At 36.8% G+C, this 19,286-nt stretch overlaps 1 protein-coding gene and 1 long non-coding RNA gene across 4 annotated transcripts in view; one reads left to right on the forward strand and one right to left on the reverse strand.

The window, feature by feature from the left end:
• tlx2 (T cell leukemia homeobox 2) overlaps positions 1–14,006 on the reverse strand; it is a 28,053-nt gene extending 14,047 nt beyond the window's left edge. For all 3 annotated transcript variants that reach the window (XM_006629103.3, XM_015343813.2, XM_069188515.1), the window contains exon 1: positions 12,875–14,006. In XM_006629103.3, the coding sequence (XP_006629166.1) occupies positions 12,875–13,355 (481 nt within the window). In that variant the 5' untranslated portion in view covers positions 13,356–14,006. The remainder of the gene's footprint in view (positions 1–12,874) is intronic.
• Positions 14,007–14,181: 175 nt separating this feature from the next.
• Positions 14,182–19,286, forward strand: part of LOC138241239 (uncharacterized) — a 43,967-nt gene continuing 38,862 nt past the window's right edge. The window contains exon 1 of the long non-coding RNA XR_011190427.1: positions 14,182–14,315. This is a non-coding gene — a long non-coding RNA (uncharacterized lncRNA). The remainder of the gene's footprint in view (positions 14,316–19,286) is intronic.

Below are 19,286 nucleotides of genomic sequence, written 5' to 3' on the forward strand. Positions count from 1 at the left end.
AAGGAGCAATGGGAGATGAGTGCATGAGACGATGAACAATGTATCTGCTGTTTAAGTAGAGCACCAGGAGCTACAAGGCATGGAAAAACATCTGTGATTGTGCCCCTAAGGAACATCTGCATTGTAATGACAAATTGATGCTTTGTGAGTTTGAATGCTGTTCCATCACATTCAATGAAAGCACTACAAGTTTATCTGCACTAAAGAGGCTTTAGGGGTTGATACAAAATAAGCAACTCTTTTGGCACTTAAATCAACATTATTAAAAGTATTCTGTGACACCAGATGATATGCAACATTATCCTGTGCCTAGAACAGACATATTTGGTGACTCACATTATAAAAAAGATACTGCCGAAAACCATGTTGTCTTGCAAGCATACACTTAAGAGTCCTATCAATAAAACAAAGAAATTAGATACAATGAATGATGGATGTGAATATGAATTCATAGAGTGCATATTCTTAAAAAGCCATAATCCTTACTGATGATTCCCTTTAGACAGACAGACAAAAATACGGAGAGACAGAGAGGAATCTCAAACAGTTCTAATAAAAAATTGTCTGCTTGTTAGGTTACAAGAATTGAGAAATTGTCATTACTGCTTTGGGTTGCAGGATCTGCTGGCTTGGATTTTCACTTCCAAGCTGAGATTACATCATATGAAACTTCTAATTCTAGAGCATATGGGTATACAACATATCAGCTTCAATAAGATATAATCATGTGTTTGTGCAATTCAGATAATCCACCCTTAACATGACAAACTAAAATATATTAATTTCTTTCATCTCAGTAATTTAGTTTTAAGTCTAATGATCTATGAATAGAGAGCAATACCGGCGTGTATGATGGGACAAAAAAGGGCAAATAAATAAAGGAATAAAGGCTCCATGAACTTTAAAACAAGTTTTAATCCTTTCCATGCGAGTATAAGGACATTTATAGAAACCTGGTAATTCAGAACTTGATTTTAAAAGGAACTATTTTCTGTTAAAAGTTAATTAAGATGGAGATGAATACGTGGAATTGTGAACGCACACAAAATAAAGAGAAGTGTGTGACAATACGTGAAGTAAAATATTAATGTTTAATCTTAAACACCAGAGGCAATATGCAAAACAATGTCAACCAGCAAATCCTATTTGTAAATAATTTACCACGCTTACACCTTGAGCGTTTTGTTTTTAAAAATATGAATATGCTCTTGCAGCTGTGTTAATCATGTCCCACTGTGTTTATCACTGCTTTGTAAATCAGTTTAGTCCCCAAAGAAGATCTGCCTTCAAGACTGCTTTGCATTTTGTGCTTGGGTTGTGGTTGACTGTGCTGACTACAGATAAGGACAGTGCATTCTGTTAATCTGCTAGAGTAAGGAAGAGGGGTACCTTGAGCTTTTCATGTGATCCTCAGTTTCTTTGATGTTATGGTAGCAAAGGCAGTGCTGTTGCAATGTTTTTTTTTTCTCTGACTGTCCTCGTGAACATCTGTGAAAGCAGTGATATCACTGCAAAGCACAGAGAGCTAAGACAGACTGTGCTGTGTACCACAGGCCAGCGAAATAACTGCTTTGCAGATGCAGGATAAACAGTGAGACAATCTCACAGATCACCTTGGTAAGCTGTTGCAAAGGTACCACTGCCATTTTCACGGCTCAGTTTTGCAAAGGCTATAAATGAGCAGACTAAAGCCTCAAGTAAAACAGCAGGATTAGTAATGTGGCATGCAATCCAATTGGCCATTCCTCCATCTCCATTTAAATCTTATTCAACAATTGCTGCGTAGCTTCCGCATTCTAACGAAGACAAAACTCTTCATTAAGAAGGGTCACAAGTTAGACCAAGCCATTTGGCCCATTTTCAGTCATTTCATGAAAAAACGGGGTATTGGCTTTTACAAAATGGCTGGGTAGCTTGTTCCAGACTCCACAACCCTTAAGGCAAAGAAGCCCCTCTTGTCCTCTGTTATAAATCCATTTCCACATAGTTTCCCTTTGTGCCCTCAGATTCATGTTTCACTGTTGATACTGAAGAAGTCCAGTGGGTTGACAAAGTGCCTTTGTGGATTTTGAATACTGGTTTTAGGTCCCCTCTTAGTTTGCTTTGTTCCAGACTAGAAAGGTTGAGGTCCTTCAGCTTCTCAGTGTAGAACATTCTCTGAAGCCTCCCAGTGTATCTGGTTGCTCAGCTCTAGACTGATTCCAGAATAGTGATATCTCATGTATAATGTGGTGACCAAAATTGTACACAATACACTGAGGCTCTACTGGTGCATTAGTTTTAACATAATATCCCTTGATTTTAACTATGCATCCTAGCATTTTGTTTGCCTTTTATAATTGCTTCTACACGTTATCTACAAAATGGAAATGACATGTCGACATGAACACCTAAGTCTTTTTCAGAAGTATCCACATCTAGATCAGTGTTTCCCATTTTGTATTTCTAATTTGTTTTTACTACCTGCATGCAAAATCCTGTGCTATTCTATATTGAACATCATCTTCAATTAAAAAAATATCGTTCTTGAATTGTATCTCATTTCTTTTTGAATTTCAATTGCTTTGACAATTTTATTGTCCCACAGATAATGAACCCGTGATTAGCCTGCATTGTTTACGTGGCTATTTTACTCTGACAAAAATAACAGGACATAATTTGTTAATTTAGTGGGAAACACAGTAAAATCTCAAACACGGACGACTACCTCAGAGGTTAAGCAAGATTGCTGCAAGTACAACATTGTGTAGTCCTAAAAGAAGGATCAGCATTCAGCATTAAATATTATTTTTTCACATCTGTTACTGTTTCTTGTTACTGTTACTGATCTTGTTTTCATTTCATGCAGTCCTCTGCTCCCATCATCAAAGCAAGTTATTAAAACCCAAGTGGAATTACATTTGAGAACAAAAACCTTACAAAAATAACTAGAACCAGAAAAGAGAAAGGACAGTCACACAATCCAAAACAACAACAGGATTCTTGATGGGTTTTACTACTGTGTAGTTAAGCTCAAAATAATCAACCAAATTTAACAAAACATTAAATAACAAACACATAAAAAGATAACTAGATTGATAGTCATATTGTACTGCATCTCAAAATAGCATTTTAATTGACAATAAAAATATTTTTTGTTTTTTTATCTCCAGCATATAACCAAATCTTTGTATGATATTCAGTGGTAGTTTACATTTCAGATTTAATATTTAGAAAATTTGATACTTCCCTCTGAATTGCCATTTATGGACATTTTAGAGTGCCACTCTATGAAAACCTTGTTCATCCATGATGCCAGTATTAAAATTTAAAAATGGCTTTCTTATGTGGGTTGTTTCTGCAAATATATAAACAGCCAAATTAAAGAGGAAAGGAAACAATCTCTCTGCTAATGGGATAAATTAAGCAATGTCAAAATGATAAAACAAGAGCCAGATAAGAACCATATCCATATTCTCACATAAAACCTTATTTCACTAGGAATCTGTTTTCCTTTGAACTGCATGTGATATTTGAGTCCTGTTGCTCACAAGGGGAAGAAATGCATACTTAGACATGAATCACTTATTAGTATGCCATTATCACAAGCCCAAACGAGCATTAACACCACAGTACTGTGTTTAACAGGAAATAAAGCTCCTATCTCCAAATCACTTTGGGACTTCACACAGAGAATACTAAACGATCCTTATAAGTAATAAAATTTAGTATCAGCATATCAAAAAATAAATGCTGCCTCAGAGAAATTTCAGCCTATAACAAAATCATTTATACTTAATAACACTTTTCTGCGACAGGACCTGCTTCCCCCATTGCGAATATTACCTTTGGTGCAATCTAATAAATATATCTGTAAAAGATTCAAAAGGGGATATTGAATAATACCAGCAACATCTATTGCTATTTATTATACAGTCAGAAGGATCCCAGCTTTATGAAACCGTCACTCTGCCATCCATCTGAAATCAAGCTAGAATTAAACAAAGAGCTTCACGAAACAGAAGAAACTTGCAAATTGAACAATTTAAATGATGAAATTCAACTTTTAAGAAGTACTTATTTATCTGACTTACTCTGTGGTACAGACTTGACGTATTTAGTCTTTGGGATGTATTTTGCAGGAATGCGGACCGAGTCGTGTTTTCATCTCATGTGCACTGAGGCATGACGCTGTGAGTGGAGACTGGTGCCTTGTAATCTCATGAAGAACCAGCTGCCGAGCAGGAACATTCTGGATGACTCCCTGCCGCCCGCGGAAGAAACACTGTGGGCTCAGGTGATGGACATGGCAGTGAAAAACAATCTTCAGTGGGTCTGACTCAACGATATCCTTAACCAATTCAGAGATAAACACTGAGCCATCAGCATGGGTCAGTCACTGAGCCAGTTAAGTACAGTACAATACGCAACAGCCTCCACCTAATCAAAGCAAGAGGTAATATACATGTATGATATTCCCAACTTTCAGTTTAACCGATCTCAACTGCTCCTCAAAAGTACGCCATGACCTTTTGATAAGCACCGAAAATGTGACAATGACTGAAAAGTCTCTTGCACCATTCACACTACTGGGAGGTGACAAGTCCTAAACGATGTGCATTTGAAATATTTGCCACCTTTCCCACTGTTACAACTTGACTCTTCGTCAAACTTTATTTTTTAATAATAAAGAATCCACCTTTCGATTCCTTCCACTGTCGCAGAGGTAGAGTTGATTACATTTTGTTCTGTCTTTGTCCTACCCATACGATATTTAGACACTCTTCCTCTCAAATAAAAATGGTCATTTCATAACATCTTTTATTAAAGGGATCATTACAATCCAGCGGCAACAAGTACCTACTGTCTTCATCGATCAACATTTGGGACTTTTGGGAATCTCTCGAAATCATAGCATGATTCTGTTTTTTGAGACACTCGCTAGTCCACCTGAGCTTTTTATCATGCACATCCACACCATGTTATTTGAGGAGTGAGGCTCACTTACATCTATATTTCAACTTTGCAAACTGCTGAATAATCAATTAATGTGCAGTTTTCAGCACCATTATTTCTGTTCGGCTATGTCTGCGCTGCGGTTATGCTGGAATCGCTAATTCGCTCCCAGTTTATGCTCCCTGTGCTGTTCTTGCTGTGACATTTGTGGTGTACTTCACAAATGGAATTTTATACGAGCAGAAGCAGTTTGGATACTTAGAACCTCTTTACATTGTTCATCACAAATTCCACAATCTACTCTATTTCCTTTGTCTTTCTCTCTTCTCTCTGTCCATTCCACATTGATGAGCTCTCTTTGACTGCTTACCTTGACTAAATAACATGAAGCAGAATTAAAAGACTCTTCAGACATTCTGTTTCTAATACTGAAAAGTGTCACAGGAATTTAATTTGTACACATTTCCTAATTCTTATCTCTGTCTTCTGATATTAATATAATACAGCCAGTTTCAGGAACTAAACCCAACACATTTTACAGGTGACAGTAAATATAGTTGATAAGTGTATTAACTTTTAAACATATTTTCCGTGTGCATCAGTTGATATGGTAAATCCTCTAATGAATAATTAATAAGAAAACGTCCAGCATTTTGAATATTTAATGGTGAAAAATCTATATGGCTCTTCATTTTCATCTCTGTAAATGTGTAATGTGAAAAAGGTTAACTCACAGTCATTATACTAAAATAGATCAAAATTAATGATTGTACATTGAAAATATACACTTATATGTTTTCTGTAAGTTGAGAGTAGCACCTTATGATGTCAATATGTACTTACGCATTTTATGCAGTTTTTAGCTTTAGATTAATTTTTCTTGAATAATAATGTTTTGATATACATTTCACAACAAGATTGCTTTTTTAAAACTGCAATATTACTATTTCTTAATTGTACTTCAAGAGTTCATTTATCATTTTGTTTGAAGTGTTTAAATGTGATCATTATTTAAAACAAATACTAGGAGAGAAATTCAATTCATGAAATTCTAGAACAGTGGAGAAAACAATGTTTCTTTTACATACAACTTTCATTTAAATCCATTTTCCTTTTGGAACTACAATCAAGTGAGCATGCTGTCTTGCAAATTGTTTGAGAATGAAAAGACAAAAGAAGAACAGTCTTGAAGAAAAATGCTCTAAGGGATCATAATTATTGTTCAAAAAATGCTCAAATGGTGAACGCTCAAATGGGCAATGTAATTAGTGGAGTACCACAGGGGTCTATCCTAGGACCACTACTATTCCAATTTGGTATTAAAAATATACATACTAGCATAGTAAGTAAACTAGGCAGGATTGTAGCTTATTCCAAACCAGGACGATTAGCAAACGCAGTAGAAGCAGTAAATGAAATTCAAAAATATTTTGATAAAATTCAAGACTTGGCAGGCCAGGATCTAACCTGGCAGACTATGTTTGATGTAAACAAGTGCAGGGTTTTGCATGCAGATGACAAAAACATAGACTATAAATACAAAATTGGAGATAGGGAGACAGAAGAGGCTACTTATAAAACTTAGGTGTTTATGTTGACACATCATTTACATCTCCTAGACAATGTGGGGAAGCAACAGAAAGGCAGACAAAATGCTTATATAGGGGAAATACTTAAAACCTAGAAATGAAATCCAAGGATGTTATGTTAAAATAGGATGTGAAGTTAGACCACGTTTAGATTGTTGTCTACCATTTCGTCACCATGTTAGAAGAAAGACACTGCTGCTCTGGAATCACTTCAGAGAAAGGCAAGCAGATACATTCGGGGGCAGGAGCGTCCTACACAGACAGCCTGAAAGAACTGAACCTTTTTAGTCTTGAAACGAGATGATGATGAGGGGACCAGATACAAGCATTCAAAATCCTCGAAGACGTTCACAATCAACCTAGCGGACTTCAGAATGAACAGAGAAGCACAAACCACTGGGCACAAGTGGAAACTATGTGGAACAGGCGCAGATTTACCCAAAGGGTTGTGGGAGAGTGGGACAAGCTATTGAGCCAGGTTATTGAAGCCGATACTCTTCCATGAAATGAATAGATGAGATTCTTGGATCGAATAACTAATAACTGCCAAACAAAATGCCTCCTCTCATTTGTAACTATGTTATGTTCTTTTGACAATAATGCAATTACCATACAAGGAACTGAATTACAATAATCGTAAAGCAGAATGGTTGCAAAAGATCTACTATTGCTTGAAAAGCAGAATGTTTAACTTTATGCAAAATCTATTGAGACAATGCATTAGCATGCTAAATATGTTAAACACTCTGCTAGAAATGACACATTTGTCACTGCTGATCCATTTTTTTTCTTTAATTTCACATGATATCTTATTGTATTTTCATTTGTATTTTTACTTACAAAAAATAAAACTTACTACAGGTCTGTAGGAAATTGGTGTGATTTATACTGGACATGTACAAGGTGAACTGTAATGATTCTTCATCACATTCAAACAATGTCTGTTGCTTGTACTGTAACTCTTAGCCTTTAAAACATGCTGTATATTAGCAAGGTTTAAAGAGCAGACACTTGCGCCAGTGGCCTGCCATAATACATACTGTAATGTACATTTCTCTCTTAGACTGCATAATGCTTTTGATATTTAATCATTTAATAAGAGGGGGCCATTCAGTGACACAACCCTTAAACCCAGGGAAAACATGCAAGTGCAGTTAATTCCACTTTTGTATGTGTTAAGTTGTGGCAGTCATTAACATGTACAGTAAATATGTATATGCCTTACCCACTTTTACAGAAAGCACCAGAATCCTGCTGCAAGTGAGCAGAAGCCTCCATTTGAGAATAGAACTGGAACCAGAGAGAAGGTGTGAATAATGTATAGAGTTGCCCTTTACCATGAATGTACACTTCGTGTAAAAGACGAGAGCAATCTGGTCTGAGGCATGACCGGCTGTCCCAGGCGCTAGACTTCTTTAGACAGGCGGGACTCTTTAGGTCCAGTCACTCCAGGATGGCTCTCATTTCTGATTTTCATCTTTGGAGAATGACATCAGAGATATGGCCTGGCCTCACTCCCCTTCCCTCTTTGCTTTCCACGCACGCTGTGAGCAGGGGCTCTTCTTGGCAAAAACCAAATGTGCCCTCCTTGAGGAATATTGGCATAAGTTGGCATAAGCTGGCAGAGGCTGACCTGGCGATATCTTGCCGTGTGAGGCAAAAAATCGTGTTTCTTTGCAGGGCAACAGTGACCCTTCAGTGGCTGAAATCATCTGCATCACTGAGCTGGAGAAAGTGCCTCGGTTTCCTGTGGAATCATGACTGTTGGCTCTTACGCACACCTGTTCATGTTGAGCAGATGATCACTGTGTTTTTTTCAGTTTTGGATACCCATTACCTAAACTGACAGAATGCGTTTAAAGACAAAGGCAAACTGACAAGTACCGTATACAGCAATCACACTATTAAACATTTGGCAATAACCAACGGAAACGTATGCAGAGCCTTGAATGCTGCTTGCAGCTTTCTTCCAAACTCTCATTGGCTCACTTTATAATCCCTTGAAATCCATTAGCTGCAAACCACCTCCATCTTGCCCAGCTGTTTACACTGAGCCATCCTTTAGTTCATATCAGTTCTTACTTGAAATTGAAATTGTAAATATGTGCTTGTCACGCCAGTGGAACAGACTGTTGGAATATCAGTCTGTTGTTTGTTTATACCAGCCCTCAGTAGTATATGAAAAAAGGTTAATTTAATATAAAATAAAGATCTGTGAGGAAGTACTTTATCCATTGTATCTTTTTTTTATTTTAGGGAAATAATGAATATGGAGACAACAGGCTATTTGATCATTGGTGCTTCTATCATTCCATTTTTATAAAAGCACTTGCAACAAACACTTCATCTTAAAATTCATATAAATAAAGACTTTGGCATTGAACATTTTTGCTACTTTTCTAGAAAGCAAAATAACTGGCATGTCCAAAACAAGATTACGAGTTGGAGCCAAATTGATTTTGCAAAACAAAGGTGCTAAGAAAGCCTAGATTTTGGTCATTCACTTCCTTTGATTAGCTGTCAGTGGCAGCTGACAGTTAAAAAAAAAGTAAGATTAACAGGAACTTTTCAAAGCAAAAATGGGTATTTTTGCTTTGAAAAGTTCCTGTTAATCTTACTTTTTTTTTTACTGTCAGAATCAGTTCCTGAAATCACACAAGTAGATATAGGAGCTGCTCCACGTCTTCAGACATCTTTATGAACACCCCTTTAAAGGTTAAAAGGCTGCCAGACTGATATTATCCTTGGCACTTACTGTACATTCACAATTCTGTGAAGGTTTGTAAAATCAACATTGCATTAAAAGCACCTAGTGGTTTGGATTTGTGTTGATTGCTTATTTGTCATGGTGCAACTAGTCTTTCCCACAATACTCCCTATAGGCAAAGAAACAAACGTTCATACTTGTTGTTTTGCATTTCTGACTGCGCAATTGCCTCAGCTCTTGTACAACAAGCGAAAAGACTTTATCCTGAAAGCGAAAACTGGAAAGGTTTTGGTCGTCATCTATAAATTCAAATAAAGTGAGATACTAAATTGAAATACTGTGTATTATATTTTTGGCATGATGACGATGATTATTTTCCTCTGATTATTACTACTGTTGTTTTTGTTCTAGTCATATTTTGATATTTACTCTGCTTTAGAAGCAGGGGGAAATGCGTGTCTGCAACCTACAGTAGTGTTATATTATATTCAGTAGGCTTTTTTCGATTAAAGAGTAAAGAAACCTTCATGAGCCTTATTCTTAACTGCTACTGAATTCTAGGCCTCCGTATGCTAACACTCATTCTAACAGATACAGTGGATACAGGGGAGAGAACAGACCATCTCTGTCCTTCTCAGGCCGACGACTAAATTGTGGACGATTAGCTAAAGTGACAAAAATCACACCGATCGCTCTCTAACGACAGATATGTACAGTACGAGCGCCCAACTAGAAGTACTTTTCCGTTCCCCCCCCAAAAAAAAATTAATTATGCAGGGTTCCCTAAGGGCACTTAATAATGCTTCACGGGCCTAAATTAAACTCCTAGTTTAGCTGGAGCGCTCACACTCTAATTAGCATTTAATATTATTTTTAATAAATATAACTCAGGTGCGCGTCTCCTTTCCCGACCCGATGCAGGAGTTTCGCTGATGGCCCTACTGCCACAGTCATCTGCAGCCACTGGAGCAGATGGCGTCCGCACCTCAGGCAGCCCGACAGTGAGATAATAAGAGGAATTACCTGGCACTACTTACTGTCAATGACTTCCCAGGATATTAGGCTGTTTTTTTATCACTGCTATCAAAATTACCTTATTTATCACTGGACTCAAATATTTTAATGGAAATGAAATGTATCATTGTCGCCGCAACTTTTTAAAAACGGTTTCTCACAAAACATATCGGAATAGGCAAAGAGCAGCGGGCTCTGATTTCCTAGAATGCTTTGGCGGTATTGAAAGAATATTTGTGGTAATGTGGGCGACCGAACTGAAAGAGGACTGTATAAACCTCAAGTCGCAATTTTCGGAATTTCGGAATGTTCTCTTAGAGATCACTATTATTCCTAACCCCGTGTAGTAACGTTACACATTCAGTCTCCAGCTGGGAAGCGCGCGTCTTTGCTCCGAACACATTCTGCAGTTTATCCTAATTGAATTGACAACGGCGAACAAACGTCTCAGCCAAGCACATCTATAAGCTTCACGTCCTGTACCGAAGAGCGAATTTAAAATGTGTTGAATGGCCATGTAACACGTACTGTATGGTGCATTTGGATTTCTCTTCGCTTTTGATTTGAATTGTAAAAATGTTATCTTTGTCATAGATACTTTCTAAAATTAGAACTGTACAAATTTTCGATGAATTACTGAAGTTAAACTAAATCTCAAATTTCACCCCAATACCATTTATATATAATATTATTTTTTTACATTTCACTAGACTAAATGTACAATATTGGCTTCAAAGAGCATTACTGTAAACAACAAATGTATTATTTTATTTGATATTCAACCCTGGGGTACTTCTTTATTTTAAACAAAAGGTTGAATTTATTCTTCTTCTTCTCCTTCTTCTTCTTCTTCTTCTTATTATTATTATTATTATTATTATTATTATTATTATTATTATTATTTAATAATAATAATAATAATAATAATAATAATAATGTCCGTTGAACTGGACAGAACCTCTATATCTAATTGTGGTGTGAATCTAATTGGAACAGTTCTACACTTGCTGTTATTGCAACGTTAATGAGTTCTGTTGCCGGGTTTTTAAAAATACTAAACCTAAAAACGGACGTTCACCTATTTTAATATTAGATGCAAAATGAAAAACAAAAAATGAACTACCTGAAAGGGAATACAAATACAAATACCCGAATGTCATCAGAAAACAATTTTAAAGAATTTTACGTAGAAATCACTCTTAAACAGGTTATTACTAGACTGCTAGGATTTTTCTACACACTGGATAAATATGAATCTCAACAATCCAACTATACCTGTTACTGATTAATGCAAAATTTAAATACATTAAGACGTATGGATAGAAGTAACTTTTTAAACGCAGTCTTAATCTATGGTTAAGAGATTTTTCAGAAATCAAACTGCAAACGACGTAACCACCAATAGAACAGGCCACCTGAAATAAAATAAAAATATTCAAACACGTAGATTATAATGCCTATAACTAGATTATATACATACATTTACATATAAACATTATGTACATTAACAGCACTTGTACATATACACATAAAACTAATTAGTTCGCTACAAATCATACCAATACTTTTATGACGGTCTAAGTTTCAGATTCTTTAGATCGTTTTACACACTGAACAAAATGGACTATATTCATAATTGTTGGAAACCGAGGAAAAAGTTTAAAGCTAACATGTACAATGAAGAGACCTCTACATATTATGTCTAATCTCTGCAAGCCGGTGTTCCAGAAAAAAAAGGTTAGCTGTTTTATTTGAAGAATTTTTCAATTTCTTTGTAACAAATTTGAAGTACTGTACCCAGATCGTGTGCCTTGTATCACTTTACGGTAAATAAAACTCGTCCGTGATCCCTGAGCAATAGATATATATGTAGTATACCAATGTAGCTCAAATTAAATTGGTTACAAATCGCACAAAACAATGGCCGCATTCATCATCTTGAGCGGCCCACTGAAATCAACATCTGCACTCTTGTTAAACAGGTACAGTGCATTAACACTGAGAACACTTCAAGAGTGAATTGGAGTGCGTAGTGTTTTTAATAAAGTTTAATTTATAGAACTTATAAGTGTATTATGATGTTTTGGTATACATTCTTAAAATAATATAGCCATTTTTTACGTGTTAACAAGATCTTAAAACTGATGCGGAAACTTTAAACGTTTTTAATTCCATTATTTTAGGTTCACTCTCTTTCAAAATAACGAAGTAACCGGAGGACTGAATAAATTTACAGAAGTTTAATATTTTCATCTTCTTCATCACCAACAGCAGCATCGGTCAAATATAGGTTTATAGTATAATTTCCTTAGCTTTAAATCATATATTAGTAACTGATTTCCGTTGAGTGTTATTTTTATTATATTTCCAATTTAGATTGCTTTGATTCGAAATATTTTGCATTTGTTAAACAGCCTGTGTTATAGTTGTGCCGATAGTTATGAGTAACTATCATCGATAACGTAGCTTGTGGAACAGAGAAGGCGACTCCGAGATGTCATTTACACGCAAAAACACAGGGCTGGTGCTTCCTGACAACAACAAAAAAAAAGAGTCCAGTTCGCCCACCAGAACAACATGAATGTGTCTTCAGGCTTACCGCAGAAAAGCCGAGCCAAAACCAACTCACCTGTCAGCCTGTCTTTTGCAAATCGCCTGCTGCTCTCCATCCAGGGGAAGGTGAAATTCGGCACGTTGCCCATGCTGGGCACTGTCGGGACGGTGGGCACGCCGGCCGAGATGCCAGGCGGATGGGTCGGCGGGGGTGGATGGGGCGTTGGCGGTATGGGTCTGTGGGCTGGCACCCGGATTACCCCACCAGCGCCGCCGGGGTTGACGTTAACGTTCATGTTCATGCTGACATTCATGTTCATGTTCACATTGTAGGAGCCCGCAAGCCCTGCCGCCATGGAGCAGGCCGGGTTGTAGACGCTGTTGTAGCCGTTGGCGTAGACGTTAGAGGCCAGTTGGTAATCCGGTTCGGCGGTTCGGTTCGGCAGCATGCAGCTGCTGGGCTGGTCCGTGTTGTTCAGGATCTGATCGATCCCAAAACTGATAGGCTCGTGCTGCTGATGGGTTTGATTGACCTCTTCGATCCCCGTGTGTTCCATTTTTTTATGATGATGTATATTTTTATAAATATATGTGGATGACTCTAGGAATGATCAAGACATATAATTATTTTTCTCGATGCTCTCAGAATTCCCCGGAAAATTATAAAACATTCCAAGACGAAAGGCTCAGAAAAGTTAGGCAAGGTGTTTCCTTTTATAGTATTAAGCCACTCTGCTTCTGCGATTTCTGTCGTGTGGCCATGAAGTACTGTACCGAATTATGTTAACTGATGCAAAACTCACTGTAAATAATCCATCGTGACGAACTATTTAGTCGTGTCCATCACAGAACACCAAAATCCACTCTGAATATGAACCTCAGAACGCGTAGTATTCAGATTCAGCATTTTCAAAACCGATAAAAATAGACATATACTTGAAAAGACTAACAAAAATATAAAGTTGAATAGAATTCAACGCAACGTTTTTGAGAGGAAAAAAAAAAACAAATCCGAAAACGAGCGCCAGTTTGCCGAGAGATAGCTTCTCCTGCACTGCAGCGTTTGCGAGAATTCAACGATCAGCTGAGCTCCACTAAACGTGGGAGATATTTACTGGTTCTGTGGAACTCCATCATGCCAAATGAAGACACAAAATAAACAGCTCATCTTTCTCCCATGAATATTAATTGGGACAGCGGCGACTGCGCTAGCGCACCGCTCCTCAAACTGATTTTGAGCAGGTGAGAAGCTCTTTCTCCCAAAACCCCAGGATTGACTCATTCATTGGCTGCTGGGTTCCGGGATGGGCTGGGTTTCTCAGTCGTCTCCCTTTCCTTAAAGCAACAGCACCCCGTTTTCTCAAGGGCTGGTCTGAAATATGCCAAAGCAAAAACCAACACGAATCAAGCAAAGCTGTCATCCGTCAGAGGCCTGCTTCTCCTGCGAAGGAACTCACCTTCACGTCTGCTTCACATATACACGTGTGCATTGTTCTTCAACGCAATATTAACAAAAAGTAAGCATATTTCTTTTTATTCTAATTACCCTTCCTATTTTAGCTGAATTAAGTACTGGGATAGCTAGTATCTATACAGCGTTTGGTTAACGGAGCAGCTTTAAATGTAAATAGTTTACAATTAATCGATTAAGACCCCAGTCCTACCTGGGTTTATAAACTGTATAAACTACTAGGATGTGAATACTGGCCTCTCTGAAAGCTAACAGTTAGACAGAGCGCTAACATGATTAATAACCTGCGGCAGATGGAATTTAGCGCTGCATCTCCTAAGAATTTTACGTGGCTATTATGTGTCCTATACTTTTCAGAAATAAGTCTATGCGAGTTCCGTTTGTCACGGATCGAAAACAATTTAAAAAGTCTTAATTAAGTTTGTTTCTTATTTTGAGTTGATTTCTGAGTGCTTGTTTTACTTTGATGCCTGTGGGTGGTTAGGGCAGAACTGGGGAGTCTTAGAAGTTGCTCTTATTTGTAATTTTGTCAAGTGCAGTAATTGTCATCAACGTCGTCATCATCATGATCATCATCGATCTACGGACATTTTACTTGTAAATATGAATTGCGATGAGAGTCAGAGAATCAAGACCTTGTGATGTGTGGTAAGAGTTTTTAAAATGGAATCAGTAAGTTTGAAATGATTATTTACTTATAATAGCTATTATATAGGTCCCAGCTCTCCCGCGACCGCTTTTTCCAAGCTGTTAGAAAATAGATGGATCTATGGATGGAATAATCACAATCTCTTCTAATAATAGGATAGTGTTTTAAAATCAAGTTTGAGCGCGAAAGAGACAAGCCAAGTTGAAGTTTTAGGGTAAAGATTACCGTCTCATTACCCATTTAGGCTTAGCCAGGCTTAGATAGGACAAGCACTTATTGATTAGAATTAAAATATACATTCAGTGGATTCTGGAAAACTTAAACAATTAGACTTAATGGAAATGGTGCAAAGTTGTTGGTCAAATCCTATTTCTTTCAATAGTTAATATTTTAATCACCAATGAGTGGTGTAGTTATGTTTCCCCTCGTTATTTTTAATCCTCTTCCTTGATTGGAAGTGATTCAATCTATTCGTCCCCCAAATTTTATAACTGACCTAAATAGCATGTGCAGAAAAGTTATTTGCCCATTTGGCTTGAAGCTTTCTACAAAATTAAGACGGAGAAAAAAAAGTTTCATTGCATTTAAGCGATTGGCCAACAGCTGCGCTGATTGGCACTAGTAATTTAACCTTTCTCCGCCTAAAGCGTGAGGGAACGGGAGCTCAGTTTCAATTCAATAAAAATGAAAAATGGCTTATAATAAATCTGCAACACAGGGAAAACGAATTTAATATATCATCGTTTTATTACGCACTTATTTCAGGTTTTGCCCGAATAGAAGGTTTTCTCAGACGCTTGGGGTGGCTTGGGGAATGTATGAAAATCAATTGTGTGTATTCGAATCTATATTAATAATGAAGGTTGATTCATATTTCAGTTGTGATGGGAATGTGAAGCGGGTATAACATTTCCAAAATACGTGTCTACATTACTTAAACGTGATCGAATATATAGCATATTAATATTAGACTCGTAAAAGGATAAAGTGCCTGTACATGTTTTAGAATGATAAGAAAATAAAGAAAAACTCCGAACGGATTCTAAATGGATTTTAAGACGTCTTGCAGAAGAACGCAGTAGCTGTCATTAACTTTTAATATCCAATTGACATGTCTACAGCTCGCACTGTATCCAGCCTGTGCACCATTTACCTGTGAGCATTTCAACAACTTCAAATGAGACCAACACAATCTGACGTTTGAACAATAAATTACATATGTATAATTAGTTTTTATATGTCAATGTAAACTTAGCATCCTGTGTTGGTTATACACATAAAACTAGACAAAAATCAGGCTAAAGGACATAACGAGATATTGCATCCTGCACAGTACGTACAGTATCATCAGTGCCTGGAAATCAGAGCAATGATAAGAGCAAACACAACTCCAGCGCATGATAGAAAGTGAATAAAATCCAAGTATGTGGGATAGATATGAAATTCCCACTTACAACCAACGACAAACTGACAGAATAAGCAGCGTCCTCACTGCAAGATCCCTCACTGTAAATAACGCGGATTATTTTCCATAGTACTTATTATGGGAAACAATCTCGTCAGTACCATTTTATTTTGCTCACCTTCTTTTCATTTATTTTTCTATCTCCCTGACAGTAATTTTAGACTTATTTTTTATTAAGGTAATTCGTTTTTTTCTTTACTTTGATGACATAATGAAATAATTGCTTTTATGATAAATGATCTGTCTGATTCTTTGCGCGGAATCTGGATCATTTAAAGCCGTTCCTAATTGTGTTCTTCTCAGGCAGTACGCCGTTATTGGGGTTTATTGAATTAAATTTCGAAAGAGCAAAACGATCCTTCACAGGACTTTCTGACGTTTCGGTTTCTAACGAGCTATTTTCGTCAACAGCGAATGCTAAATACTAATCACATTGAACAATGAGGCAAAATGTTATATCCTAATTAGTTTATATTTTAATTATTTTGAGCACTAAAAAGCAATACTGTAATACTACCTGGCAGCTTGCGCCTACCTAACTCGTGTTTCATTTAATTAGATGCATTTAACGGTCCCTGCTAAAATTAAACTAATTAATATAAAGTCTAAGTATGGTTATAAAATATTTTTTTAATACAACACCTTCTGCAATGTTTTGCTCAAGGGAATATTTAGGGTTTATTAATTCAAATCATTTTAATATTTTGTATCCATGCAGGAGAGTTCTTTTCCATACATTTCAAACTGAAGAAAGTTTATTGACGCGTCCTCTGAAATCGCAAATACATATACAACTTTTAAAACGCCTAGCAGCAGTACTCTATATTAAAAAATATCTATGCTGCATTACAGAAAACATCTGTGATTTGTGATTACGCTTACAGTCAGTAATGTATTTCACAGATAAGTCAAATATTTCCCTTCAACATTACCGGATCGCGGTATAATGAACGCACCGCCTTTTGAGCTGTTATGTGGTTTATAATGTAGAATACCTTATTTTTATTCATTGCCCAATACGTACCAGAAGGCAACAAGTTATTTTGAGGAATCTATAAACTTGTCTCTTGATTGTACAGGCTAAAAATGTGTACTGTATGTACAACCAATGTCATACGCGTGCATATACTGTATACAGTAGTACCATTTCCGCTATTTTATTGGAATTTCATGTTATAAAACAATTCTCACGCTTTCTTCCATTTTCTGCTTCACTTACGTCCGAAGACCTGATTTGCAAGCGGCTCTTTCTTTAAATTCTTAATATAAAACCCCTCAGCTGGTTGCCTCGGGGGTTGTGTCTAGGGTGGGCTGCAGCCTGCATCGGAGGCTGTGATGAATCGGTACCCCAAGGCAGGCCTTCTCCGCTGGGTAATAAAGTACCAGCAAAGCAGAGACAATAAGAATTTGTCACAGTTTTTTTTTTGCGATCCGCTGCCCCTTTGCATGTGAGATTTTTAGAGGAGTTTAGGAAGAACCAGAACACCATTTACCATATGTTTTCCCAAAAATAGCAATAAAGACGCGTTCGATGGAAAAACATTTCTCTTTGTTTTTGAGCAGCAGAATGGTTGTAGTGATCGGAGATGACTTGTTTCTACAAGTAAGCTGTGATGTGAGAGCGTCGTCCGAAAGTGGTTACTTGATCACGTAATGAATGACTCCATAGGTTAGTTAAATTGTATTCTGATATTTTGCTTTACTCGAAATTCTCGCCACAACCACATTCCCAATAGTTCTCAAAGGATCACCCGCTCACGCCTTCAGGTTTCGTTATTATTTATTATTATTTTCTTGTGCTTATTTGCTCGCATATTGCACCTGCAGTATAGCTTTGTATTTGTTGTAATGCGCCATAATAACGGGGAAATTGTTCATTTCACATTCAGTAAAATGGAAAATGTTGGCTACTGTTCACAATAAATCTCAAGAACGGTTCAATATATCAACATTCGATTCTAACATGCCTTGCCTGGGCAAATAACAGATTTCGACATGCTATATTTAATATAACATAGTGTTCACTATTATTATTATTATTATTATTATTATTATTATTATTATTATTATTATTGCTGTTGTTGCTGTCATTGTTACAAAACGATAATGCATCCTTAGGGTAACTGGAAAGAAGGATATTTAATAAAATATGTTTAAGGAAAAACGCTTACAAATTATTGTTATAAACGCCTGCTGACCACGAATTTAATTAATTCGTAAACAATCTACATGCTTCAAGAGAAAGTTTAGGTTCCACTTAAGTGTTTTTTTATTTTTAAGAATAGCTGCTTTTTTAGAACTTCAATATACAGTACGTTACATATTTGCGATTAAATAATAAAGACAGATTAAATAAACAGTATTTTTGCTCATTTGTCTTCAATTGTCAAATAATTTACATCAAAACTCAATTTGTAGATGGTATGGTATATTTTTCGAGCAATAGCCGATTTTGTACATTTTAATTGATGTTGTTTAGTATAAAATTTATCGACGAAAGAACTTTAATGATGTAGCCTTTAATTCAATAAATTACTAAAAGACAGAAATCGCTGTTTTTCTCGCCTTCTGCTAAGTCTGATATAATGTCCCTCACTCTGACATTCCATTATTAAGCTGATGAGCCTGTTGGTACTGACAATTTTCATGCACAAGCCCTCAGTCTGTTGTTGTTTCTGCTGTAATTAGGTTGAATTCAGCCCAGATAGAATTACATTATTCTGCATTTCAAGCTACAGTCCTTGACTTTCCAAATCCCCCGGGATAACCTGGCGCCTCCTGCCTCGATCAGACGGCTTGAAAGTGGACAAACTACTCGGAAAACGCTGAGCAGCACACTCGCCGGGCAGGAGACGGTGTCATCTGGGTTCAGGAATGGGCGCATAAAACACGGATTCACGGAA

Source organism: Lepisosteus oculatus, chromosome 1 (genome assembly GCF_040954835.1).
Source record: "Lepisosteus oculatus isolate fLepOcu1 chromosome 1, fLepOcu1.hap2, whole genome shotgun sequence".
Lineage (NCBI taxonomy): Eukaryota > Metazoa > Chordata > Actinopteri > Semionotiformes > Lepisosteidae > Lepisosteus > Lepisosteus oculatus.